General features: G+C 45.5%; 2 protein-coding genes across 3 annotated transcripts in view; both read right to left on the bottom strand.

Moving 5' to 3' along the window:
- Positions 1–9,428, bottom strand: part of LOC119051020 (protein diaphanous homolog 1) — a 42,327-nt gene extending 32,899 nt beyond the window's left edge. For both annotated transcript variants that reach the window (XM_053666447.1, XM_053666448.1), the window contains exon 1: positions 9,194–9,428. In XM_053666447.1, the coding sequence (XP_053522422.1) occupies positions 9,194–9,310 (117 nt within the window). In that variant the 5' untranslated portion in view covers positions 9,311–9,428. The remainder of the gene's footprint in view (positions 1–9,193) is intronic.
- A 4,202-nt stretch (positions 9,429–13,630) lies between these two features.
- HDAC3 (histone deacetylase 3) lies at positions 13,631–27,290 on the bottom strand. The gene is made up of 15 exons (XM_037147651.2): positions 27,177–27,290; positions 26,989–27,071; positions 25,479–25,621; positions 21,719–21,800; positions 21,534–21,590; positions 21,357–21,412; positions 20,841–20,974; positions 20,230–20,310; positions 19,764–19,837; positions 19,542–19,606; positions 18,233–18,322; positions 18,052–18,110; positions 17,715–17,794; positions 17,264–17,421; positions 13,631–14,289 (listed from the first exon to the last, which is right to left on the bottom strand). The coding sequence occupies exons 1-15, from the start codon at positions 27,229–27,231 to the stop codon at positions 14,220–14,222; spliced, it is 1,287 nt and encodes a 428-aa protein (XP_037003546.1). The 5' UTR covers positions 27,232–27,290; the 3' UTR covers positions 13,631–14,219.
- Positions 27,291–27,588: the final 298 nt, after the last annotated feature.

Below are 27,588 nucleotides of genomic sequence, written 5' to 3'. Positions count from 1 at the left end.
ATCTCCAGAACAAATTTCTGCAGTCCCCAAACTCGGAAGAGACTCTTCCAGAGCCAGCCATTTGTAATCCTTGCAGGCAAGTGTCAGGGCCACCAAGCGAGATCTTCAAGAATGCCACTGCCAACTCTAAAGTAGAGAAAAGACAACTAGAGATAGTCGAGCAACAACTTCCTCCTCCTCCCACTGCTCTGTCAACACCACGTGCTGCCCTCAGCAATTTAAACAACCAAAATCCCCGACAGGTAATGTTAGAACTGTTCTACTTACAAAGGAGATAAGGTTACCTCTCAAAAAATAATAATTTAGACAACTTCTTAGTAACTCATGAGTCAGGAAAAAGATAGGCTTTTCATGTACTGTAACAGCTATTTTTTCATGTCTAAGATAAGAAAGGTTTAATTAAGATTCTTGCAATGGTTTCAAAGTCTAAATTACTAATGCAAAAAGCAGTTAGGCATTTAGCCACTGCACTTTGTACATTTAGACCAGGAGTGTCAAACTCATTTCCACTGGCAACCACATCAACCTCCACATTGTCTTCAAAGGGCCAAATGTAACTTCAGGACTGTGTAAATGTAACCACTCCTAACAGTTAAGTGAGAGCTCTGCGCTGCCCACAGGTAGAAACAAGGTGCCAGACCAGATAAAACAAGGTGGAGGGCTGGATTCGGCCCGCGGGCCTTGTGTTTGCCACCAGTGATCTAGACCCAATATTTCTTTCCCACCAAGTGAATTGAAAGAGAGTTTAGTTTTAATGGACCGCAATTATCAAAGGACTCTAAGGAAAATACCATCAAAACTGTCTAAGAAATGCCTAGCAGAGAACACTCTTTTATACAGCAGGTACAAAAGTAGAAACCTGTAAACTGTCAGTACAATGTGGTGAATAAGACCATGGGAGGTTTTTTTTTTAGATCAGCTAGACCTAGGTTTGAATCCCATTCTATGACCTAAAGCAACTTGCTTGATCTCACCAAGTTTCTACTTAATTACATATAAAATGGGAGTAACAACACTGCCCTATTTTCTAAGGTTGATGTAGAGAGTAGTAAGATGAATCTAAAGCTCTTTAGCACAGTGCTAGGGCCATAGTAATATGCAAAAGTTATCATTACTGTTACTGTTATCATCATTATTAAATACTCCCTGTCCTTCTAGTCTAGAATGAGTTAATTTTCCTATATGAAAAGCTAAACACTCATTAATATTTACAGATACAGAAAGACTGGCACTATACAACCTGTAGCAAACTGAGTACAGAAAAACGAAAGTCTTCCAATACCATGTAAGATGAAAATGCTTCTAGGATAAATGAGATATCAAAGGTCCTTCTCCCTCCCTTCTGTTCCATGTATCCATGAAATGGGCAAAAATTTGGAACAGAGACTTCAAGGAAGATATACAGGTAGCAAATACGCACATGAACAGAGGAGCAACATCATCAGGGAAATGCAAATTAGAGTCATACTGAGAGACCACTGTTTACCCACTAGGATGGCCAAAATGTAAGACTGATCACACCAACAGTACACAAGAAACTGTAACTCATATACTGCTTGTGGGAATGTACAATGTTACAACCACTTTGGAAAACAGGCAATTTCTTTAAAAAGTTAAAAATAGCCCCGCCATATAACCTAGTCATTCCACTCCTAGATATTTCTTCACAAAAGAAAAAATGAAAGCCTATGTCCAGACAAAAACTTGTGCATGAATGTGCACAGCAAAAACAAAAGGAAAAAATCTGGAAACAACCCAAATGCCCACCAAGTAAATAAACAAATTATGATCAATCCATACAATGTACTATTATTCAGCAACAAAAAAGGATAAGCTATTAACAAATGTAACAACATACATTATGCTAAAAGAAGCCAGAAAAAAAAGGGGGTCATATTGTATGATTCTATTTATATAAACTTCTAAAAAATACAAACCAAGCTACAGTTATAGACTGCACATCAGTGGTTACCTAGGGATGGGAAAACAGGGAAAGGGGAGGCGAGATTACAGAAAGGCAGAGGAAAACTTTTTTTAATCCTCACCCGAGGATATGTTTTTATTGACTTTAGAGACAGAGGAAATGAGGGACAGAGACAGAGAGACAGAGAGAAAGTGAAACAACCCATCAACTGCCTCCCTCATGCACCCCAACCAGGAGGGAACCTGCACCCTACATGTATGCGCTGACCGGATATCAAACCCTCAACCTTTTGGCACAGGGGACCACGCTCCAATTAACTGAGCCACCAGCCAGGGCAGTAGGAAACCTTTGAGGGTACTGGATATATTCATTACCTTCACTGTGATAATGGTTTCACAAATTGTGCACTAAACATATGCAGTTTATTGTATGTTCTTATACATCAATAAAGCTGCAGAATAAAAAGCAGGGGGGGGGCATGATATCCAAAGGCTCTAAAGGGCCTTTACAAAAAAATAAAGACCCCTGAATAAATGTGAGCTACTAGGGGTGGGGGGAGGGAAAGAAACAAAGATTATCTCTCTTTTTGATCCAAAAGTTCTTAAAAAAAAAAAAAAAGGCAGGCTCCTTGTTTTTCTGTGACCTTTAGGATAAACGGTTTATACTTAATGGCCCCTTTGTTGGGTCCATGAAGTATGTTAAATCTTTTTTTTTAATAGTTGATTTATTTATTTTTAGAGAGAGGGGAAGGGAAGGAGAAAGAGTGGGAAAGAAACATCAGTGTGTGGTTGCCTCTTACGTTTCCCCATCTGGGGACCTGGTCTGCAACCGAGGCATGTGCCCTGACTGGGAATCGAACCAGCAACCCTTTGCTTCACAGGGCCATGCTCAATCCACTGAGCTACACCAGCCAGGGCAAAATATGTTAAATCTTAAGAGAAAATACAAACCCTATGCTTACATACAGTACCATTCCTAAAACAGAAAAATAAGTCACATAATCAGACATCCAGAAAATAATTCAGGACATCATAAACTCTACCTGTATCTGCTACGTATCTGCTACCCTAACAAAATGCCCAAGTATCTCTGGCTGGGTACTCAGTTGTTTAAAGCATCATCCCATCCTGATATGCCAAAGACGCAGGTTCCATCCCTAGTCAGGGCACATACAAGAATCAACCAATGAATGCCTATTTGATATCTGTCTCCCTACCCTGCTCCCCCTGCCTTCTCAAATCAGTAAGGAAAAAAATGTTCTTAATGCCAAAGTAGCTACTGCCTACAGACCACTTATAATCACCACCAAGGATGTAATTTCCCACGTTTCACGTCAGAATGCTTCCACAAAGAGTATCAGTTTTTTCAATTTTTTCCTCCTCTCAGTTTCATAGCTTCTAGAGTATCTGTTCCTCTTATATCCTTTCTACTGCTCTAGCGATTCCAAGATCCTGAAATTTACTAAAGGAAATGTAGAACCCAAAATTTATGCTTCTCTTCCTCCATTCATTTATCCAATTCCACCCCTCAGCCCCTTGATGTTTTCATCCTACAACTGTACGGATTGCTGCACTGAGTGGGCGTTTGGGCTTGATGACATTTAAAGTCCCTTCCAACTCTAAAATTTAAGACTGCCATTCATAGCAAGCTTTAATAATGAATGGAAGTGAGACTCTTGGAGTTGGAAGAACAGTGATTCACCTAGTGATCCTGTAGTTGGTGGTAAAAATCATTAAAATACTGGTCTCAATAATTCTCTTTTCCTTCAGTAATTCTTTTACTTCCTTAAAAATGGAAGTAAAACTTTACTTTCTAAAAGCTTTGTTTAAGGAAAAAGAGGTTAAAAAAGGTTGAATATATTCATAGGGATTAAAATACTCTTTACTTCTCAATTTCAGCTTTCAGGTTTTCAGAAATTTTAGTATCAATAGCTTTCACGCTCCTGATTCCTCAAAAGCCTGGCTTTTTCCTGAAACTAGAACCAGACCCTACAGAAGCAGGGCGGGAAGGAAGACAAAGAGGGAGGGGACGACGGGCAGTAGGGAGAACTTGGCTGTGTCTTCACCTAACCCTAACTAGGAGCAAACACCCATTTTGCTGGTTAGCAAGAGGTAAATTTTTTCCTACTGCTTTCAAATAAAAGTGATTGGGAATAGGCAGCCTAAGATAATACATAAAACAGTAGTAAGTAACACAAGGTTTGTTTCAAACTTAGGTGCTTTTTATAGCTTGATTTTGGATAACAAACATAAAATGGGAGAAAACCCACCTGCATATGCAAACCTTGTATAACACCTAGTATTTCTTATTAATAAACACGATTGTAACCTGTCCTCCTAAATCATATGTGGCATAACCTTATCTTTTAAGCCTCTATTACATTCCACTGAAAATATAACACTCTCCAAGAATAACTTGGCATTCCATTTATAAAATGCACCAAGGGCCCCAGGGAATAACAAGAGGTTATTCATGCGGGAAATAAAATGAGCCTTTTCTGACCCATATGCCCATCAACAAAGTTAAGCCACTTCTGGCTTATTGCTATTCTCCTAGTTTTTATAATAAACATAATTTATAAGTAGTAACATTTTCAACTCTTTTTATAAAAGCATCCCAACGTTTACCAACTCCCCCAAGGCAGGGACATTAATTACGAGGCACTCCCTGAGGGTGTCCTTTGAGACAAGATTATGTAACATCCTCAAGTAAATCCTTGTCTCTAAAGATGAGGTGGGAAGCAGGGCAGAAATTTTTAAGGTATCGCCCTGTCATCTCAAGCATCTCAATAACATTCCTGTAGGCTCCTCTCCCATTTTTCTAAACTAAGTAATAATCCCTGTGTTTATCATCTTTCAAAAAAGAAAACACATAACTTGTATAAAGCTTTCTGTGACCATTTGTATCAAAGTTAAGATCTCCTTTGAGAGAGAGAAGCAGAAATCTTCATGAACAACTCCACTCCTTTAACATTCTCTACCTTCCTAGTATCTGCTTTAAATCCTGCCTGGCACCCTTCACCTATGGCTGCTGTCGTTTTGGACAGGGATCCACAACTAAACATTTATACTTTCACTATCGCTTTCTTTTTAGAAGGGCATCAAACCGCGACCTGGTAACCATTCAACAGAGGCATCCATAATTAAACAAGATTTATAAACTATCATCTATTTTCTCCTCTACTGCCATGCTGAAATTCATGTTTTACAAAGGTATGCTCCTAGCTGAATCCGGGAACAATATTCTTTCTTAAAATGTATCAATTTCTTGATTATATGAGGAGACATGGAATCTATAAGATGCAGGAATTCTTTGCAGTCTCCCAACATCCTGATTATACTTAATCCTCTTACATATTTCAGAAATCACCTGGCTGTGCAGCTCAGTGGATTGAGTGCAGGCCTGTGAACCAAAGGGTTGCGGGTTTGACTCCCAGTGCAGGGCACATGCCTGGGCTGCAGGCCAGGTCCCCCATAGGGGACACGCAAGAGGCAATCCCATCAAGAAACACTGATATTTCTTTCCCTCTCTTTCTCCTTCTCATCTCCTCTCTCTAAAAAATATAAAAAATTTAAAAAAAAATCAGTCTATGTGGGGGAGATTTGCCTGCAGAGCCTGCCCCCAGCTCCCGTGGATGAGAATACATCTACCAAGACAAGATCTGCTTGGGGAGGAAAGGTGGCTGATCTCTCAAAGAAGGATCAGAAGCCTATTCTTCAGTGGGCTTTTACTGGACTTAATTTGTATAGGAATACAGGGTATAGCCACGTATATGTAAGGCTCATCAATCATTGTCATGCAGTAATGATCAAACAATAGGTAACATTCCAAAAACTCTGAGGGCTTATTCTGAGTCAGGGTCAGATAGCTAAAGGGCCATAAAACTTTGGGGAACAAACTCATTTCATGCTTGGAATCTTATTTAAATTGAGTGTGTTAGCAAAGTAAGTTTCACAGGATTTTATGCATTCTTTTTTTAGGCCTGATCGCCCCACAGAACCCACTCTTTCCAGCACAGGCCCTATCCACCTCCGACATTATTTCAGGCTTAAGTCAGGCAGGGAAAGTAAGGCAGCCAAGAGATGAGGAGACTTCTCCCAGACAGAATAAAGGCTCAGGCTATGTCAAAGCCAAAGGGCAAAGGTCCATCACCCCCTTTTTCTATACCCCGCCCCCTTCTTCCCTGAGGACCCCCTTTGCAACCATGCCTGTCTTAGACTGGCCCTCCTTTGAGGAATCTTACCCGTCATTAGCTAACCTGTCATCTGCTTGGGCCAAGCAGGGTGAAGTAAAAGGGGGCAGAGGTGGGGCCCCTGCCAGGGAGACAAGGTTTGTCTCTTTAATGGCTTATGGTCCCAAGGTCTCTCACTCAGCCTTAGCCATGAGGGGTTACAGTTCCTGAAACCAGGCAGGGAAGTTCCCAACAAGTCTATTTGGCATCCACATTCACCACTGCTGAAAAGTCAGAAAACATAGTTCATTTGGAATTTTTATTTTCCTTTATCTTAAGGACTTCTGAAAGGAACCAGAATAAAGCTGGAGAAAGGGTATGTTCCTGGCCCAGGAGAAGACAGACTCATGAAGAACCAAGGGGGAATACCAGGCAGCCCGGCTACAGCCACACATCACCATCTCTTACAACCACATTTTTAAAAGATGCCCAACCACTGTTCAACTTACAGTCCATCTCCTTGCCACACAAGATGCCTCAGAGAGAAGAGATGCCTCAGAGAGCAGATCTTAGGCAATTTGTGAGTTCCGTGTTATCATCAGTTGATCTATACTGTACTTAGAACCTGAATAAGCCTGGAAAGAAAGGTAGCAGCTAAAGGGATTAATAACCCCTCAGATGCAAACAAATAACCTTTGGGCACACTAAAACCTGTGCAACATTCTTAATGGAGCTCCAGAGGACACACACTCGAGAAATACAGAGGAGGTGAAACAGTTGGAGTTCACTTTCAGCCAGTAGCTCAAGAAAGCAAAGCCATGGGTGACAAAAGCACACCAGCAATCTCACCCACTCCCTCACCCACGGATACATACACTGACACAAAGAGAACTGAACTGCAACGCTCCTCTGGTCTCTCACCTCCAGGGTTTTCATGAAAAGATCAATGAGGAAGACAGAATATTCTGATGCCTTGGGGTATGTTACGGTTGGCAGTAAAGGGGTTAAACAGCATTACTTTCCTGGAAAAATGCAATCTTCTTCCCTCCCTGTGCTGCATTTTTTTTTTTAATTCAGCAAGTTAAGGGTTAAGACCAACACCTCAGAAGAAAAAGAGAACTTGGTTCAGCTCCACCCTCTCTGAAGCAAATGCCAGCAACTCTGAGCCAAACCACTCAGCACATACAAGACTTCAGGGGCATTCCAAAAAAACAGGTGAAACGAAGTCATTTCCTCAGGTATCTCACCTTTTAGCACCGCTTGCACTTAATAGATTTCACACATTTGTGAAACACACAAGTGTTACGTCAAACAAAAAGCACATATAAAATTCTATAAAGGACTTGAAAAATATTTACAAGTCACAGAGGTCACTATAAATCAGCAGGAATAGCTGGGATTGGGTGAGGAAGGTCAAACAGTACCCTTGGTAACAAAACCAAAACAATCAGATACAGGAACAGAAGGAGTTCAGGCCCTAGACCTCCAGTCCTAGAAAGAAAGCTCTCTGCCTAGACCAATTCTTAACCTAAAGAAACACAGGGAAATGCCGATTTAGTTACCATAGAGAAGGGTCATCACTACCATCAACCCTACATATCTGGGGACAAAGATGTCCTGCCAGATCAAAAGTTTCTGACAGCCTGTAAGTCACTGGAAAGGACAGTCCAAAAGCACCTGCCTTGCTAGAAATCTGTAGGAAGAGATGAGTCACTATTTTAATTCTGTTTAGTACTCTTCACATCTCAATCCTCTAGGTCCCAAAGCAATATTTTCTTACTCATTCTGTCACTTTATCAATTTTCTTCCCAAATTCATAGGGGTGGGTCAAAATGCTAAGGGATGGGGTATGAGAAAAGAGGAAGAGGAAAGAGAAGCCATTTGGTTAGCAGAAAGAGATACTGGGGTAGGGGGCAGAACTACCTGGAAGAGAGGACTAAATAACCACAGTTAAAAGGAGCAAGTGATGATCAAGATGCAAGACCCCTTCCCTCTCTTGGACAGTGTCCCATAACTTTCAAAGCTTTACAATACAAAGCAAACAAATAGCTCCCTGGGGAGTGGAATAAAAAAGATTTAATGTGAGCAAAGGTAATGAAATATGAGAGGGTTACGTGAGTATCAATATTCCTTCGGATTCCGATTGGAAGTAATGGGCACCTGAAGAAGCTATACTCTTCTACAGGTAGGAAAAGGTATGCCAGGAGGTGGGCACAGGTGGTGACAGAAGAGTTGACATGGTTATCGTGGGAAATGTAAAGAATGCAATTCAATTACTCACAAACTTCTTGGACTTGCAGTCTAACCTCCTCCCCATGGGGGGAGGTTTATCATCATCCTAGGCCAAGAAGGGCATAATCATGAGCAGTTCTAACTCCCTGAAAAGTGATAAGCAACAGGGTAAAGGGACGGATTGAGAAATATTGGGAGGAAAAGTAACGTCATGCCCAGTGACCAAAGGACCTCGGCATGAACCCACTCCGGCAATCAATCGCTAGGACAAACGTCCAAGGGAGGAGGGAAGGTAGGGCCCCAGCCAGGTAACATTCCTGAGAGGAAGGATTATTAGGTGACACCGGGCTGAGGGCCCAGAAAGAGGGCTGGGCAGTAGGAAAGTTAGCAGGTGAAAACGATCAATCATGGAGAAGGAAATGACCTTTAGGAGAAGCAAATCAAATACCAAAAAGCGAAGTAAGGGTAATAGGAGAAAATGGACTCAGAAAAGCACAGAGGACCGAGATAGAGGAGGCGTGTTCGGGTGAGAGAGGAAGAAGAAAGGAAGTGGGGCTGAGAGGAAAGAGATGGGGCTGAGACCCGCCCGGGCTAAGGGGGCGAAGGGTAGGGCGCGCGGGCTGGGGGTTGAAGGAAGCTCCGAGGTTGCTGGGACAGGCGCCGGGTGGGACGCCGTGCTCCCCGAGGTCCTGGAGGGGTAGGAGGTCGCGCTGTAGAGCCCAAGACCCAACAAAACGAGGAAGGGAGGCGCGGAGGCGGCTCCCTAGAGACAGGCGTGCATCTCTGGGGCCGACTGCGGGGATCTCCGGGGTCCACAGGACGGTAACCGGGCCGGGCTGAGGGAACCAGGTGGAAAGGACACTCACAAATTTCTTGGATTTGCCGCCGTCGCCGCCCGCCGGCGGCAGCTCATCTGGGCTCCGACCCTTCTTCTTGTCCCGGGTCCCGCGGCCGGGTCCCAGACCCCCACCGGGCGGCTCCATGTGTGGCTTCGCGCTGGCTGGTGACCCCGCGCCTACACTGCTCCCGCCCGGCTGATCCGAGCCCGCAGCCGCCGCCGCCCAGCAGCTACTTAGCCCGCCGCCGCGCCCCGCCTCATTAGCATGCCAGGCTGCGCGCGCCTCATGAATATACAACGGTGACGCCTCGCTCCCGCCCGCTTGCCCCACTTCCGCCCGGATCTGCAGCCCCTACCAATGAATGAAGGGAGGGGGGTGGAGGGAAGCCACGGAAGCGCGCTACCTGCCCTGCGGGCCTAACCACTCAGACTCACGTGGGGGGGAGGGAGTGACGAGTGGGCGGTGCAACCTCTACTTGGCCTCAACTGCGAACAGCGCCCCCTGGCAGTCAAAGAGCCGCGCAGGCCTCCCCACTCCCAGGCAGTGCCCACGTGGCTGTAAAGCCTGGACCCTCTCGTACCCTAGACCGGATAATATCTGAACCAAAAATTGCAGGAGAGACTTATCTTGGCAAAAAATGTACTAATGGTGGGCGTTCAAGGGTAATACAGTTTTCATGCATGCAGTATCCATGGAGCATGTAGAAGGAACAAAAAAAAAAGTGACAGCTATCCTGTATTAAAGGCTGTGTGCCAAGAACAGAGCTTGGTAGAGCAAGTGCTAGGTGGAACTTGACAAGCTCTGGATTTAAGATTACCTAGCTTTATTTTGCTTCTTTGTGCATCCATCTTTGCTGAGATTTTTATTCAGATACAAATCAAATATAATTTCTCCCCTTTCTTACACAAAGGGTATTGGCATTCTGCAGTGCTCTGTACCTGGACAACTTTCTGCATAAGCATTTCTTTCATACCTTCTTGCAGCCGGATGCCCAGCTGTCCTAGTACCTGACTGTGGCACTTTGGGAAACATCTGCACCTGCCTGGGTCAAGCTTCAGCACGGACGTGGGGCTTTGAGCCTGTAACACTCTCTGGAAGGGCTTTTTTACTGCAGCCCCAGACTTCCCAGACTTCTTTCCTGCTTGGCACCTGTCTTCTCTGTTCCTGATCCCTAGACAGCACCACACAGCACAGTGTTTTGGTAGAAGTGGCCAAGGGGCTTTCAACAGAGTCCTGGGATGGTCCAGGAAGAGAAAGGCCAGACACACCAAGGGGAAGAGAACTGCTATGGGCCATATGAGGTTCCCCCAAATTCACCTGTTCAAGTCCCATCACCCAGTACCTTTAAATGTACAAAAGGTGTTTAAAGAGATGATTGGATTATAATGAAGTCGTAAGGACGAACCCTAACACGATCTGTCCGGTCTCCTTATGAAAAGAGGAAAAGTAGTCACCCTGGCTGCTGTAGCTCAGTGAGTTGAGTGCCAGCCTGTGACCTGGAAGGTTGCCGGTTTGATTCCTTGTCAGGTCACAAGGTTGGGTTGCAGCCCAGATGCTTGGTTGGGGGCGTGTGAAAGGCAACCAATCAATGTATCTCTGGTACATTGATGTTTCTCTCCCTCTTTCCCTCTCCCCTACCCTCTCTCTAAAAGTAAATAAATAGCCCTGGCTGGCGTAGCTCAGTGGATTGAGCGCGGGCCTGTGAACCAGAGTATCGCAGTTCGATTCCCAGTCAGGGCACATGCCTGGGTTGCAGGCCAGTCCCCAGCAGGGGACTCACGAGAGGCAACCACACATTGGTGTTTCTCTCCCACTCTTTCTCCTTCCCTTCCCCTCTCTCTAAAAATAAATAAGTAAAATATTAAAAAATAAATAAAAGTAAATAAATAGAGCCCTGGCTGGTGTAGCTCAGTGGATTGAGCACGGGCCTGCGAACAAAGATCACAGTTCAATTCCCCATCAAGGGCACATGCCTGGGTTGCAGGCCAGTTCCCAGCAGGGGATGCACCAGAAGCAACCATACACTGATATTTCCCTTCCCTTCTAAAGATAAATAAATAAAATTTAAAAAATATGTAAAAGTAAATAAATAAGCCTTTTCAAAAAAGAAGAGGAAGAGTCATCAGGAAGAGGAAGAGTTCATACATACATTTGTATGTATGAACAAAGAGGGATGACCACTGAGTACACACTGAGAAGGCTGCCATCTGCAACTCAAGGAGAAGTCTTGGAAGTAATCAACGCTGCCAACACCTTGACCTTGGCCTTCCAGCCTCTAGGACAGTGAGAGAAAAAACTTTACTGTTGTTTAAGATGTGCAGCCTATGGTATTTTGTCATTGCAGTCCTAGCAATGACAATGGAAACCACCTTGAAGAACGTCCCCAGAGCAACAGTAAGTGGCCAAGCAACATAGAGATGCCACCTGGCACAATTAGGTGCTCCCAGCAGTATATCAGTGGCCCACAGACACCCACCAGGTGAGACTAGCTACATCTGAACCCAGGAACTTCACCACCTAGGAAAGTGGAGACCAAAGATCAGACTTCAGTAGTGGGTTCTGGTATGACCCACACACAGGTCAAGAAGGGTGAGAGGTCTCCCATCCACAGGACCTGCACTGGGTACCAGACACCAGTGAGATCAGCCACACCACAACACGGTCCATGAGATGCTGCAGCAAGGAGCCCCCCGCTCTGCCACAAAGCTACTGAAGCATCCTCTGCCCGCAGATAATTACCTACTTTGGAATCCTAGGTCTGCTACTTCCTAGTTGTGTTTCTAATACAGGAACACTAGTTCTTGCCAATGTGTGCCTAAACAGTAATAAGTCTAATAAATGCCTAAACAATGCATTTACAATGCACTTGCACTAAGCCAGGAGCTATATAAAATATTCTACACTTATTTCCTCACTGAATCCTCACAATGCCATGTCATAGTTTCCAAGAAATTTTGACTTTGAGAGTTGAAGTGATTTGCCCAAGGACACGTAATTGATAAAAAATTTAAAGCCCTGGCTGGTGTAGCTAGGGAACGATTTTCTCTCCTCTCTCCTTCCCTTCCCCTTAGATTATTTAAAGCCAGGTTAATCTAACTGCCAAGTCCCATGTTTCACCAGGATTCCCTATGGACATAAACCAAACTTGAGTGAAAACAACAGGTATTTTCCAAGATTATGTTCTTTGCTCTATAGTTTGATTTCTCTCTAATTTTGTTCTCCCAGCTACAACTGTTCCTTGAGGACAAAGTATGCGGCACCCAGTGGGCCCTCAAGGTATGGACTGAATCACCTCACCCGGAGCTGGCAATTTATGTTCCTGGAGGGAAGACTCAGTGACTCACTCCCTCCATAGCCCCTCCTATGCTCAGTCTGGGGCTTGGTAAGATTACAGGGACGCTGCCAACCTGTCTGGCTCCTAAATCCAGCCTTCACCTCTGAGTTCCACTTTCTAACTGCCTGAAGGAGAGTTGCATAGAGCTGTCCAGCGCACACTTCGAACTCAAATTTGTCCAAAACAGTTCAAAAGCCACATGCTTTATAAGATACAGTATTGAGAATCAGGGTCAAAGCACAGAAAAGTCACCTGTCCGTTACTCTTTTCTTGTACACCATCCACACCTGCTATAGCATTTACCTCACCCCTTACTGCATTGTAATCCCCTTCAGGGAAGGGCCTGTGTCTGCAACTGCTGGCATTCTTCTTCACATAGACAGTTACGATAATGGGGAACGAGGCACTGTGCTAATTAAGTAAGCACTTGACATGATTTCTCCCAGTGCATCTTCACCAACTTGCACCACCATTCCAAACATGCAGGTGCAAAGATCTGAAGTTGTCTTCTACTCCCTCTTTTTCTTTTAAAGATTTTATTTATTTATCTTTAGAGAGGAAGGGAAGGAGAGAAGGAGAGAAATATCAATGTATGGTTGCCTCTCGTGAGTCTCCTGCTGGGAACTGGCCTGCAACCCAGGCATGTGCCCTGACTGGGAATCGAACCTCAATCGTCTGGTTTGCAGGCCCGCACTCAATCCACTGAGCTACACCAGCCAGGGTCTCTACTCCGTCTCTTAAACTAGTAATCTGTCTAGGTTTGTCTAGCTCAAGGATCCCCAACCCCCAGGACACAGAGTGGTACCAGTCCATAGCCTGTTGGGAACTGGGTGGCAGTGAAGCTGGCCTGAGCTCCGCCTCTTCCTTCCCCAACCCGACCCCATGGAAAAAATGGTCCCTGGTGCCAAAAAGGTTGGAGACTGCTGGTCTAGCTCTCAACCAGAATACTCTATTAAATCCCTACAGGAGCAAGATAATCCATACCTAGGTACAGACCTAGGGCCTAATATATGGTGAGTGCTAAGTGAATATCAACTGTGATTTTTATTACATACATCGTCACTCCCATTCCCTCTCCCTTCATACACAGGTAGCTAGCAAAAATTGAGACTACCCAGAAAGGCAAAAGGTACAAAAAATACCAACTTGGTTTATTGGATAAAAACAGTGGTAAAATGGACATAAAGACAAAAGTCAGAACAGGACATTTTCACATCCTCCCCCAACTCAAAAAACATACTTCCCATCATTTGGGTCTAAGGTATTAGGGAACCAAAGCCCCCTAAAATCCCTCACTCTTCATCTGCACTGGAAGCAAGGCCTATGTAGGAGAGCCAGAAGAAGCAGAAGTCAGAGGCAACCTCAGTCCTGATTATTCCTTCACCCCTAAAATTCTCAGGGTTGGAGGATGGCCAGTAAGGAGTAAAGGGGCAAGACGGGCAGGGACTGGCATCTGGGGCCCAGTGCCCAAGATGTTCTAGAGATAGCTATCTCTGTCCCCATCCAATCTCAAATAGGTACCATTGTCAGGCCTTGGGAGGGAGAAGAAAGAGGATACTTGGTTTGAGAATAAGATGTGACCTCCAAACAGTCCCCCAGCATCGATTGGTAAAACCAGTGAAGGTGACCACTCCAGAGCTGGGGGACCCACACCTTTTCCCACCCACCCAATCAAGAGGTAAAAAGGAATTCCTTGGTGCACAGCAAGCCCAGCTGCTCTTAAATCTCCACATCGCTTTCCTTGTCGTTGTCATGGTCTCCATCATAGAACTCATTGGGTGCCTCTGGCCTGCAAAGCAAGGGGAGAGAAGTGAGGGCCCACTCTCCAAGCTCCAATACTTCCCCATACAGACATCGTCTCTGGAGCCACTTCACAGGCCCCTTTGTCAGGGAACCACCCCTCCCCTTCTGTTGGTACAGAATGATAGCTACTCATTCCTCCACTCACACAGAGTCAGTAAACATTTATTGAGACTACTCTGTGCTAGACACTGTCATGAGCCTCAGAAATACAGTAGGGAGCCAGACAAAATTTCTGACAATCCTCAAAAACTTACCTAATAAATGAGACTGACAATAACTGACAAAGTAAATAAACAAATATAACTTCAGATGATGGAGAGTGCTGGGAATATTTTTAAATGAAATAAAGGAAGGTGTGACTGAGAGTGATGGAGGAAAAGGATAAAATTTCAGACAGGACTATTAGAAAAGGCTGTTCTAAGAAAGTAAGACTTGAAGTCTGACAAGGAACTAGCCAGCCAAAGACCTCAGGAAAACCGTTCTGAGCTGCAAAACAAACACACAAACAAAAATACAAGTACAGCTGTCCCTGGCTATATTACAGTTCACTTATTGCAGCTTTTTAAAAAACCCATGATACAGTGAAGCTGCAATAAGTGAACTGCAACATAGTGAGGGACGACTGTATACTTCACTGGTGAGTACCCACATAGAATTTTATATGTTGTTAAAATTATGGAGGTTTAAGAGTGTAGAAAAAGTGTTTAAGAGCATATGAAGTGTTTATAAGAGTGTGGAAAAGTTAATATGAGAGTGGGAAAGGTTTATAGAAGTGTGGGAAGGATTTATAAAGCCTTAAAATATATATAAATAAAAAAATAAAGGTAACGCCGCTACTTCGCAGATTTTCAGCTATCACGGGGGTCTCTGGAACGTAACTCCTGCGATAGATGAGGGATCACTGTGCCCAAGTTGTAGGGTGGAAGGAGACTGATGTGTTTCAGCAAGAGCCAGGAGACCAGGATGGCTGGGAGTGTGCATGGAGGACTTTAGTTAAAAGATGAGACCGGGATGTAAGGGCCAGCATGCAGGACCATTTAAAATCACCGTCAGAAATGTGGATTTTCTTCCAAGTGCAATGGACAGGAGAATTTTAAGCAGAAGAGTGGCATAATATCATAAACCAGTAGTGAGGGAATGGATGTGAAAGCAACACAGGGCCCAGTAGATACTCAATAGTAGTTCATTTCTTTTTTAAAATTATTCTCTAGGAGAATACGAATAACTGATAACTGAATTATCTTCCTCACAGCTGATAATTAAGAAGAGAGAAAGTCATCAAAGAGGAGCTGGGGAACTAAGTCAGGAAAACTCTTAATATCACATTCCTGCAAACGATAAGCAAGCTGAAGACAGAGGCATCAAAGAACAGGCGTTCGGTGGACAGTCTGACAGTGGGGTAGGGCCCAGAACAGGAAGAGGCCTGAGGCCTCCATGGGCTGTTGAGAGGGAGGGATACTATGCAGAGACTAGGCCCAGACACCAGATTGGAATTATAGATGAAAAAGCCACACTTTGCCAAAAGGAAGAACCTAAACACAGGTTTCTACCTTTTTTTAAGACAAAGAAAATCAATTTCCAGAATTTAAGCCTCAGACACCTAGAGAAGTTGAGAAGGACATGATGGGTCAAAGGGAATTCCTGAGGCCAGAGCTTCAGATACTTCCTCAACCAGGAGTGGCAATAAGGGGGTATTCATGGAGGAGGAAGCTTGGAGTAGTCCCAAGGGTGAGAGCAGTCAAGCCCGGGACCAGAGGATGGATCTGGAGGCTTAAAGTCTATGAGAAGAAGATTCTGGAAGGGACTGAGAAGCCATCAGACTGCAGCAGGGCCAGCTCAAAGCCCTAGCCCTGCGTGGGAGCAGGGCCCGATGTGCCACAGGTGTGCGGCTGCGGTCATCCTTCAGTCACATCAGGAATCTGTTCTCCCTGTGGATTCAACTGTCTTTCCCTTCATTTTTCAGAAAAGCCTATTTTGAGATTAAAAGAAAAATTCTATCCTAGTCTTTTTTTCTCCAATTCACTGAGGAATCAATTTCATCTGTAAATATTTTATTATCTATCTCAGAAAGCTATAAAGACTTTTTAAAAAACAACCACAATACAATTATCATGCCTGAAAAAATTAACAGAGGAAAGAAATCAAAGGGCCTTAGAGAGCAGTATATGGGCAGTGACCTGTTCAGCTCAGAACCTGGGAGTAAGACGCTGGCAAGAAGAGAAACTGTTCCAGACTTTTTAGAAGGCAATTTGGCATCGGATAGTTAAACACTTAGTACACACAGCCTCTGACCTAGCAGCAACAATTCCAGGAATCTAATCTACTCTAATGAGCATGCAGAGATATATGCGTAAGGGGGTCCACTGCCACATTCTTTGTAATAATGAAAAAATGGGAAATATGTAAATGTCCATCAACAGTACTTGGTTAAATGAGGTTACATCCACACAATGGAATATTATACAGCTGAATTTTATCAGGTCTATATATACTGACACGGGAAGACATGCATTACTTTGTAAGAAAAGAACCAGTTCTAAGTTGTAGAGCAATTTGTATAGAATGTCCCAACTTACATATGAAAACTACACACGCTCTGAGAATGAATGTGTATGTCATTTGTGTTTATCTGTGCACATTGAACAGTATACTTGTAATCTATAGGAAAAAACATCTATCTGAAAAAATACCAATCAAACTAACAGTAGTTACATTGTGGAATGGGTCTGGGACTGTGTAAATGCAAATTTAACATATTTTAGTGCTGTTTAAAATTTTTATAATAAACATGTTATTTATGTCATTAAAAATAGGGAAGTGTGAAATAGCAGCAGATCAGAGCAGGGATAGAAAAGGACATAAGCCAGGGACACTTAACCTAGTGCCTCAGCTCACTTGTCCCCTCTTCACTTCCCCGCCAAGCCTGCTAGCACCCCCGCTCTCCGGCTCCTGCCCCAGACCTGCTGTAATTCTCCTCGGGACCCCTCTCCTCTGCGTCAGCCTCATCAGTCCTGTCATAGGTCAGGAGGTCCGCGGGCACATCGTGAATCTGGACACTAGGCGCATGGTTTAGCATCTTCAGGTTTTCAAAGATGGTCTGACGGATCTGGTCCAGATACTGGTTGTGGAAGAGGAAGAGAGTGAGCAGCCCCAGGGATTCAGGGCATCCATGCTTCTAACTGCTGCCCCCCCCCCCCCACTGTCCTAGTTTTAATCCCATTTTGAATCTTAGTTTGAGTCTCCACACTGAGAAGTGTCTCTCCTCCCACCCGATTGCCTCTGGGCTGCCTCCTCGCTGCTAACAGCGCAAGTGATGACTGAGAACTTTCTCCTCTGATTTCTCCAATTTCCCACATCCTGGACCTCTCCAAGGCTCCCTGACTCTCATCTCAGCTTTTCCGAACTACTGACCTGGCGTGAGTTCTGATTCTCAATGCGGGTACTGACATCTGGATGGAGCGTGAAGTCTGGGGCAAAGTACTCGAAGTATTCTTAGGAGGGAAAAGAAGATTAGAACTAGAGGGTATACCTTGGACAGACAGGTAGGTCCCGAGATTTCCCAATCTCTTTCCTTCCCATCCAAAATTTCTACATTATAGTTGCCTAATCTTTTCACTGATCTGAGATCCTTGGTTCAGTCTGCAGAACTCCAAGAATATCAATTCCCTTTCTGCCTTCAAAACAAGCCATTGTGGGGTCTTGTGAGAATGGCTTTCCTGGGGTCGGGGAATCACGGGGTGGTCCTTACCGCTATAGGGAAGCTCCTCACTAATGGCCTCTTCTACCAGCAGCGATGTCTCGTATGTCCTGAAACCAACCAGCAGAGGGGGACAGGCTGAGCAAGTGGGCGGAAGGGCTTGAGATATGTCTCAGGGAACCCCTAGCTCACACAGGACATGGGGGAAGAGGACAATCAGGGGCGTGCTTACCAGCAGCGGGCAACATTTCGGACAGTATAGCCACCACCACCTAGCACCAGTAGAGGGATATTGAAGCTCTTCACATATTCGACACATTCCCTGTTAAAAGAAACCAAAGGAGTGGATAAAGATGGTTATCAAAAGCAAAAGTATATACATCTCTCAGTACTACCTGGAAAGGAGCACGAGGAAACCAGAAAGGTTCACAATCCTGATCTAGGCAGTGACACTCACTGAGTGATATCCTTGACATACACATACTTTATTATGTTTCTGTTGTGTCTCAAAATTTTGTAAATAACTGCACTCCCATTTCTGTCCTGCTCTATACCTACCCTGGCACCCTACATACTAATCTACTATTTTCATCTTTGCACCAGCAAGTGATATCAGCCAAATGTCAAATGTTCTAATGTCAAAATAGAACTCAAATCATCCACTTCTATCCATCTACTTCTAGCCACCTCCTCCACCTTGGCCCGGGCACTGCATCCCCCGCCTAGACAACACCAGTGCTTCCTAACCGGCCGCCCACCTCCGCCCCTGTCTCCCCAACTCAAACCTTTCTCCAATTGGCAGTCAGAGAAGTCACTTTAAAACACGAGTGGGATCATGACACTTCCCTGCTTAATATCTTTCAACGGTTTCCTACCACATCTGAAATCTAATCTGGACTCCTTACCAAGGTCTAAAGGCCTCCCCCTGCCGACCTCTCAGACCTCACCTTAACCCACCATCAGCTTGTTCCCCACGTTCCTGCCTCACACACCAGCTCTTCCCTGCCTCAGAACCTCCACAAGGCCCACCCACCTCTTGGGAAAAACTGTTCTCCGCTCTTCCTATGGCTCGCTCCTTTCAGCCTCAAGGTCTCAGTCCAAATTTCAACTCCTCAGAAAACCCTTTCCAAATTGGGCTATCTAAAGTAGGTTCCCCATTATTATCCAGGCCTCCTATCCTTTCCCTTCATAGGATTTATAACAATCTACTTGGTTCACTTGCTCATATTTTGTCTGTTCTTATACTAAACTATAGAGTCCATAGGAGTTTATCCAACGCATCCCCATTTCCTTGTATAATGCCTGGAACATAATTGCTTAGTTTTAAGCAATTATAATTAGGTGCTTAATAAAAGTCTATTGTGAATGAATGACCAGCTGGGGAACCCTGTTCACGGTGACCTTTCTGGTTCCAGTACAATTTGTAGCTATTTTTTACTTCCAAGAAGATGTGAGGCTCATTCTCCAACTACGTCCTCTCCCTGTACTAAAGTCCAATGCCACTTGAAAACCTGGGGGAGTCTAAGGAGAGCAAGTCTCACCCATGCCCTCGAATGCTGAGGTTGAAGCAGCCCAATCGATCACAGCCTAGAGAGTCAGCTCCACACTGTAAAAAGCAAAAGCCCAGGCAGCGGCAGTAAGGTAACTGATCAGAATGCCCCAGACGTCCTTCCCTTCCCCACCAAACTAGAGGCTCTCTTCTTCCCTGTTCTCTTCCCCCGAGGTTAGGAAGAGCCCTCTTGACAAGGGACTGGAAGTATTACCTGGAGAACAATGCACGTGGGTTGGTAGAAGTCCACCACTTGGTTGATAACTGGCTGGAAAAGGTGCTTGTAACCTGGGAGAGGGCCAAAGATGGGTACCTGGCACCCCAAGGGGATGGGGAGACAGGGAACAAAAGGAAAAAGGGGGTTGAGAGAGCATATAGCCCAGGAAAGGGGCAACCCAAGGAACCAAACCATTGGTTCTAAAGTTCTGGAGGGGGTCCCAGAACGCTTGGAGTTACAGATGAAATCTAGTGACCCTTTTCCCACAAAAAATGCACAGACACAAAAAATGTGCTGCACACAATTTCCGGGCGGGGGTCCGAATGGGGTTCACGGTCTCTCTGAAGGCCATTCATCCTTAAGGACAATACAAGGCAGACAAGAGTGGACAATACAGGGCAAAAAGGTTAATTCAGGGAGAGAAACAGGGCCCAGTGAACAGGGAGAAGACTTCAGTACTTACTTTGGTCATCAATGCCATCCCGCAGGGGCACATTAAGACAGTAGTAGCGGCCACTCTCTGCTCCAACTTCATACATGTCACCTACAGGGAAGTGGGATGTGGGAGGTGGCAGCCAGGCATGGGGAGGTGTCCACAACACAACTGCTTCAACCCCACCCAACAGTGAAGGCCTCTCACTCCATCTACGTACCTGCACCATGTACCCCCTAAAGCCACTAAGTCTCCTGCAGCTTGCGTTCATTCAACAAACACTTTCTGAGGGTCTACTGAGAGCCAAGCTGTGTGCTAGGCATAGGGGATACAGCAATAAAGGGAACTAATGAAATGAAGGAGATCTCACTAACCATTTATTTTGGGGGGTGAGCATAACAAGGAGGAAGACAATAAATAAAGCAAAACACCACAATAAATACAAATAGCAGTGTGTGCCCTGTGAGAAATAAGCAGAGTGGTGGGAGAGAGTAATGGGGAAGGAGGCAACCACTTTAACTTGGTGGCCAGGTGGGGCTTCTCCGACAAGGGGCGTCCCGGCTGAGACCTGAAGGCTGAGGAAGAGGCAGTCACGGTAAAGAGCTGAGGGCTGTGACGGGTGGACATTTCTATCCCCATACCTGTGCCAGGGAAGAAGTAGTTCCCATACTTGTGGAAGGACACTGTCATGACCCGGTCAGTGAGGTAGAAGGCTTCCTGAACCCCGTCGCCATGGTGGATATCAATATCAATGTAGAGCACCCGAGGGTGGTACCTGGGATGAGGGCAAAGCCAGGGCCTGAGGCAGGGGTGAGACCCAGGGGAAAAAAAAAACATTCCTCCCAAACACAAGGTCTGGGTCTGCTTCCACCCAATTCCATCCAAGTCACTCGAAACCTAATACCACCAGTTCCCTAAGGGCAAGCTGGGGCTCCAGCCTGGAGGCAGGGACAAGAGAGGGAGGTGTAGAGAAAGTCGAAATGTAAGCAGGCAACAGGGAATCTGTAGCAGAGTGCAGGAAGAAGTAGCCAGAGTAAAGCATGAAGAACTTGGGAGAAGCTGGTATGGAGGTGGAGTCAGGGCCAGGGCCAAGGCAATCTGAGATCTCCTCAGCTAAGAGTCTCATAAGCCCCTCCATCTCCTCCCAGGCTACTTACTTGAGCAGCTCCAGGATGCCAATCACAATGTCATTGACATAGCAGAAGCCAGAGGCCTATGGCAAGACAGTGGTCTTATAAAGAAAGGAACAATTCCCCCACCCAGCTGCCCTCCACTGTCATCCAGAACACCAACCCTAGGGTGGCCATTGTCTCCCCTATCACCTCCTCACTGACCTCAAACTTCTTGGCATGGTGCAGACCACCAGCCCAGTTAATGGCAATATCACAGATCTGAAAAACAAACACCCAGCTCACAATCCTCCTCCTGCCCACCCCCAAAGCACAGAGCTCATGGTCAGGGTCAAGGCCTTGAGTCTGGTAACCCACAGAAAGGGGAAGGGGGCCGGGGCTGTGGTCACCTTGTTGTTCAGCTGGGTTGCTCCTTGCAGAGATGCGCCTGTGTAACGGGAACAGAACTCGAAGAGCCCGGGAAACACTGGGCTACAGAGAAGAGGAGCAAGTTGAAGCCCTTTTACCTCTGTCCAGGCCTTCCTCCACCTCTCCCTCGGCCCCAACCCCACCAGTCTCTATTCTTCAATAGCCTGCTCCCCCTCCTGCACGTCCAAGTTATCTGCAAATTTATTCAACAAATATTTTGGACCAAACCATGTACCAAGCCCTGTGTGAGGCACTGATAGAAAGTAAAGAAGCATTTAACTCTGTCAGGAAGTTTGTACCCTAGCTGGTAAGAGAAGCAGGCAGCTTCCAGGTATTTGAATGTACATGCAAAACGAATATAAGTTGAAAGAAAATGTGAGTTCTATTTTTCTTAAAAGCTTCTTCTAGGGTCACCCGTTCAATCCCCAGTCAGGGCACATGCATGGGTTATGGATTTGGTCCCTAGTCAGGGCGCGTGCGAGAGGCAACCGATTGATGTTTCTCTCTCACATTAATGTTTCTCTTTCTCTCTTTCCTTCCCTACCCCTCTCTCTAAAAATAAATAAATAAAATCTTTAAAATAAGATTCTTCTATGGGTATCACATTTTTATATAATGTTCAATAATGTTCTTTATAGTTACACATTTTGAAGTTCTGTCCCTATAACAAACACAGAATAGTAATAATGGTGAGATAACCCACAGAAAGCCTTTATTACAGTGAGTGGAAACTAGTTAGCCTTTCATAAGCGTTAGCCATGAACATTACTATCTTCATTCTTCTGGTTCGCAGCCCGTGCTCAGTCCACTGAGCCACACCAGCCAGGGCATTATCTTCATTCTTTATAAAAAAAGAGAGGCTTGGAGCCAGACACAAAAGGTTACATACTATGGGGCTCCATTTAAACGACACTCCAGAAAAGGCAAAACACTGGGGCAGATGTGAGATCAGTCGCTGCCTAGAGCTAAGGTGGAAAGAAGAGATGGACTCCGAATGGTCATGAGGGACCTTTGTAGGAAAACTTTGGAAAACTACCTTTACCAAAACTCTCAGAACTGTATACCTAAAAAAGGTGAATTTTACTGTATGCAAATTATACGTTCATAAACTTGACCTTCAGAAAAGAAAATGCTTTAAAAAACTCCTTCATTTTAGGTCCAAGAAAACAGTGCCACTGACACAATTCACTATCTGAAAAAAAAAAAAAACTGTAGGGAGTTTAAGAGTTTTTCAAAGACTTTGGGAAGGACTCGTGATTGACGCCTAGACAAGTAAGCAAATGAAAAAACAATACAATTACCAGTTCCAAGAAGAAGAAAAAGTTGTACCAGAAAAAGATTAAATCATAGTATACTATTGGGCTCAATGGTAAATGAGTTTTCAAAGTTATAACAATAAAAGCACAGAATATTTATTTGCAGCACAGAGGGCTCAGGGATAGACAGGATGCCCTAAGTCAGGGGTGTCAAACTCATTTTCACCAGGGGCCACATCAGCCTCGTGGTTGCTTTCAAAGCAATGTGATTTTAGGACTGTATAAATGTAACTACTCCTTAACAGTTAAACAAGAGCTCAGCGCTGCTGCCGGGTAGAAACAAGGTGCTGGGCCAGATAAAACAAGGCGAAGGGCCGGCCTGTGGGCCTTGTGTTTACCACCTGTGCCCTAAGTGCTCAAACAGCTCTCAGAGGGCCCCAGCTGTGGCCCGGGGGCTGATTTTGCATTCGCAGACCTGTAAAGTGAACTCAGAAATAGCAGCAGCAGCAATAACAAAAAATGAAGTAACCTCCCAAGGCAGCAAGTGACTGAACACCAAGTGACAGCACAGTGTGTGCAGGACAGACCTCTAAAGCTGGCATGGTCAAGGCTTTGTGGTGAAACTTCCTGGTGGTGTGAAGGCTGGTAAGGCCTTGGAGAGGATGAAGGGAAAACGGAAGGCATTCCAGGGGGGCCCTATGCAGCAGGAGCATGAGGATAAGGATGGAGGGCACTCATTGCCAGCCTGTGGAGTTGGCATCTGTTTCTCCAGCCCAGGCTACTTCTGTTGGTAGGATACTTTAGGGAAACAAATTAATGTAGTATCTAAAAACCTAGGCCCCAGGTCTGCATTCTGCCACCTCCACTGACCACGAGTTATGTGCCACAAGTTAAATTACCAAAATCTCCTCTAAGTTCAGTTCACCCACCACCAGGAGAAGGACGATTCCATCTCGGGGTTGGTGTGAGAATTAAGCAGATGTAGCAGCACAGCAGAGTACCTTCAGTAAATGGTAGCTGTTGCAGGAAACTCTACAGGCTGGTCTCTTCGAGAAGTCAAGGGAAAGATACGTCACAGATTAAAAGCCTTAAGAGATAACCAACGAAATGTGTGAATCTTGTCTAGATCCTAGTTTAAGAAATCAACTGCAATATAAAAAAATTGGAGAAATTTGAATACTGATTGCATATCTGATGATATTGAGGAATCACTGATAATTTTTAGGTGTGATAATGATATTATGTATTTTTTTAAAATATTTTATTTATTTATCTTTAGAGGGGAAGGGAAGGAGAGAGGGAGAGAAACATCAATGTATAGTTGCCTTTCATGCATCCCCTGCTGGGAACTGGCCTGCAGGGAACTGGTTTGCAACCCAGGCATGTGCCCTGAATGGGAATCGAACCGTGATTGTCTGGTTCGCAGGCCCGCGCTCAATCCACTGAGCTGCACCAGCCAGGGCCGATATTATGTATTTTTAAAGAGTATCATTTGGATATACATCAAGTATTCAGATAAAAGAATATGACATCTGGGAGTTGTTTTAAAACTATCGTGAGGGGAGACAGATGAAGATTGGCTATTTGCTCATCAGTGTTGCAGCTGCATGACAGATACACGTTTGGGGTTTGCTGTACTATTCTTTCAGAAATGTTTGAAATTTTCCCTTAATAAAAAGTTAAGAAATAAATTGAGTGAATAGTACCTGTTCTGGTCAATATATTTTCATGAATGGATACTAGAAGGTAAGCAAGGATCATGGCTTACCTTTCTAGTCCACTCCCTTCCCCACAGGGTCGAACTCCGAGTTTTCCTGGTATGGTACAAGACCAACCATATAAACCTATCATATCTACGCACTCTTGCTTTTCAAAACCTTGAATGCTTCCCTCTACTCTAGGGGTGAACACTCCAATTCATCACAGGGCTGTCTACTTTTGAAAGGCCCTACCCATCACTTCAGCCTCAATTCAGATCATTCTTCTCTTCATATGCTGCGGTTGGCCATTTTTCTGTTCCTCAAATGAGTCATCCTCCATCCTACCACAGACGCCAGCACATGTCATCTGTCCCTACTGTCCATGACATTCTTCTCACCCCTTCTCCTCCCAACCATCTGTTACCTAATTACCTCCTACTCTTTCTTCAGATCTCAGCTCAATCTTCACTGCTTCTTCTAGGATGCTTCCACTGACCAGAAAAAGCTGGGTAATTTTCCCTCACGTACATGCTCAGACGCAGACACGTGCCTCTCCTTCACAGGACTTAGCGCAGCTAAAATACTAAAATTTTGCTGTGGTTGTTGATCATTGCAGTGTTTGGCACATGGCCTGGCCTAGAGTAAATGACCGATAAATATTTGTTGAATAAACCAATGAGTAAATGATGACTCACTGACTCATCATCTCCCCACTTACTGCCTGCAAGACCTCACTCAAGCATTCTCCTTGAAATGCCTGGCATCGAAAGTCCTAGTCCTCTCACCAGTCATCGCCCACGTTGAAGGCATTAAGGCTCTTGGTGAAGCCTTGCATATTGGTGGGGCTGACTCTCTGTAGGAAGTCAATGTAGTCCTCAGAGTGGAAGCGGCACATGTCATGCTGCGAGGCCTGGTACGGCTTGAAGACCTCAGGATAGAAACACAAGGTGAACCCACCCAGGCAGGGTTGGTCCCACTTATGGGGCTGAGACTGCCCATACTGTACCAGCCCCGGGGACTATCCAAAACCACACCCAGCAGTCCCTTTACCCCCAATCCTTGTCATGAGGCAAAGGTCAGTGAAGAAAAGCGGCTCTGATAAACAAGGTGGTTCAGGATGACCAAGGCCACTAAAGACCACTGGGTTTGCTTTATCTCTCCGACCTCCAGCCTAGCCTTCCCTACCCTCTAACCATGTGCTGGATCCTCCTGCCCTGTTCCTCGGATCTCCTGTTCCTGATTCTCTCCATACTCACCTCCTCCCCTGGGCTCTGATTCTGCCCTTTCTGTGTCTGAGTTCTTCATTTTGGAATCAAATAATATAGAGTGTATGACAATCTCCTAATTAAAATCCCAAGCACCCACATGCTAAGCCAGAGATTTCTCTTTTGAGGGGGTTCACACATGCGTTAGAAATTGACTAAGACCAAAAAGTTTTCTCTCCCCAGAAAATGTACACAGTACCTTTCAGAAAAGGGTTTCAAGAAATTCATAGATTTATGTACTAACATCACCTCAATCTTTTCTATGACCAATTCACTTGTCTGTGCCTCAGCACAAGCAGTGGACACTCATTCATACTGTTGACTAATTCCCCTTGCAACACAGGAGGACTGAGCTTAAGTGTTACAACCACATATCACAGCTACAAATTCCAAGCTGGGGACAGATGGCATGTGTGTATTCGGGAGATAAAGAGCTGGGTAGTGATTATCCATGTAGGGGTATTTATTCTAGGTTAAGGGAATACCCAGGACATCTGCTCTCCTACACCTACACACACACACACACACACACACACACACACACACACACACACACACATTTACACACAGGGCTATGGTCCTCCCTGGAGCTCCTGCTCCTGTTGGTTTAGAAGAGAAGGGGTGGAAGCTGAGGGTAAACCTCACATCCAGACACATACAGTAATCCAGCCCCCTCTCCCTTCCTTGAGGACACAAGCACTGCCCACATCCTAAAATGCTAGGGGGAAAAACACCTTCTGTCTTCAAACCAGCCCCACTCCACCCTAAATCTAGGCCAAGTGTTAGTCCACCTGAGGTCAAGGGGTGGCTGACCTTACTAAGATGAAAGAGTAATTCTCATTAAGTTGGTGGAAGCACTCCCCAACACTCTGCATAGGGGCGGGGGGCTGCTCCTGGTTCCTTCTACCCAGTCTCCCCTCACCCCCATTCTTGGGTTGGGTCTCATTAGATGCATTCAGTGTGGCCCACCTAGCTCTAGGGCCGCAGCTCACCCCCACCCTCAATACCCAGTAGAGGCGGCAGAACTCACGATCATCTTCTTATAGAGACCGTAGTGCAGGACCAGACTGTGGGTCAGAGCCAAGCGATGGGGCTTCATAGGGTGCCCAGCCCCTGAGGGGAGGGGAAGAGAGTTCGTCAGTTCTCATCCCTGGAGCTGTAGCCCCCCTCGGAACCTCCGCGTCCCTAAACTCCTCCCGTACCACCCTGTTCCCTCACCATAGTGAAAATTGCCCACGTCTGGGTCGTAAAAATAGGCCACGGTTTTGGCCATGGTGCCCGAGGGACCAGGCCCCGCGCCTCGGCCGCCCGCCTCCTGTCCGCCCCACCTCTCGTCGTACGTGCTGCGTAAGCACGCAGCCTGCCGCTGCGGAACGGATAGCGCAGGCCCCGCCTCCCTACACTACGCCCAGACTGCGCGCCCTGCGGGGTTCGGCCCCTGGCCTCGCTTTCAGATTCTGGGGAGGAAGCGACTGGGACAGGTAGCATCGGTCCTAGGATGCGAGGGCCATTTCCTTCCGGGTGGGGATCAAATCCTCTAGAAGTCGAGCCATCCCGTCCAGTCACCTGCCCCAAACGGAGTGCAGACCGTGGTCACCGCTCCAGGAGGCTCCAGAGAACCGGCCACACA

This window comes from Artibeus jamaicensis, unplaced genomic scaffold (assembly GCF_021234435.1).
Source record: "Artibeus jamaicensis isolate MK-2021 breed Jamaican fruit bat unplaced genomic scaffold, CSHL_Jam_final contig_456, whole genome shotgun sequence".
In the NCBI taxonomy this organism is placed as follows: domain Eukaryota; kingdom Metazoa; phylum Chordata; class Mammalia; order Chiroptera; family Phyllostomidae; genus Artibeus; species Artibeus jamaicensis.
Note: the sequence above shows the minus strand (reverse complement) of the source record. Positions and strands in the feature narration are given on the sequence as shown.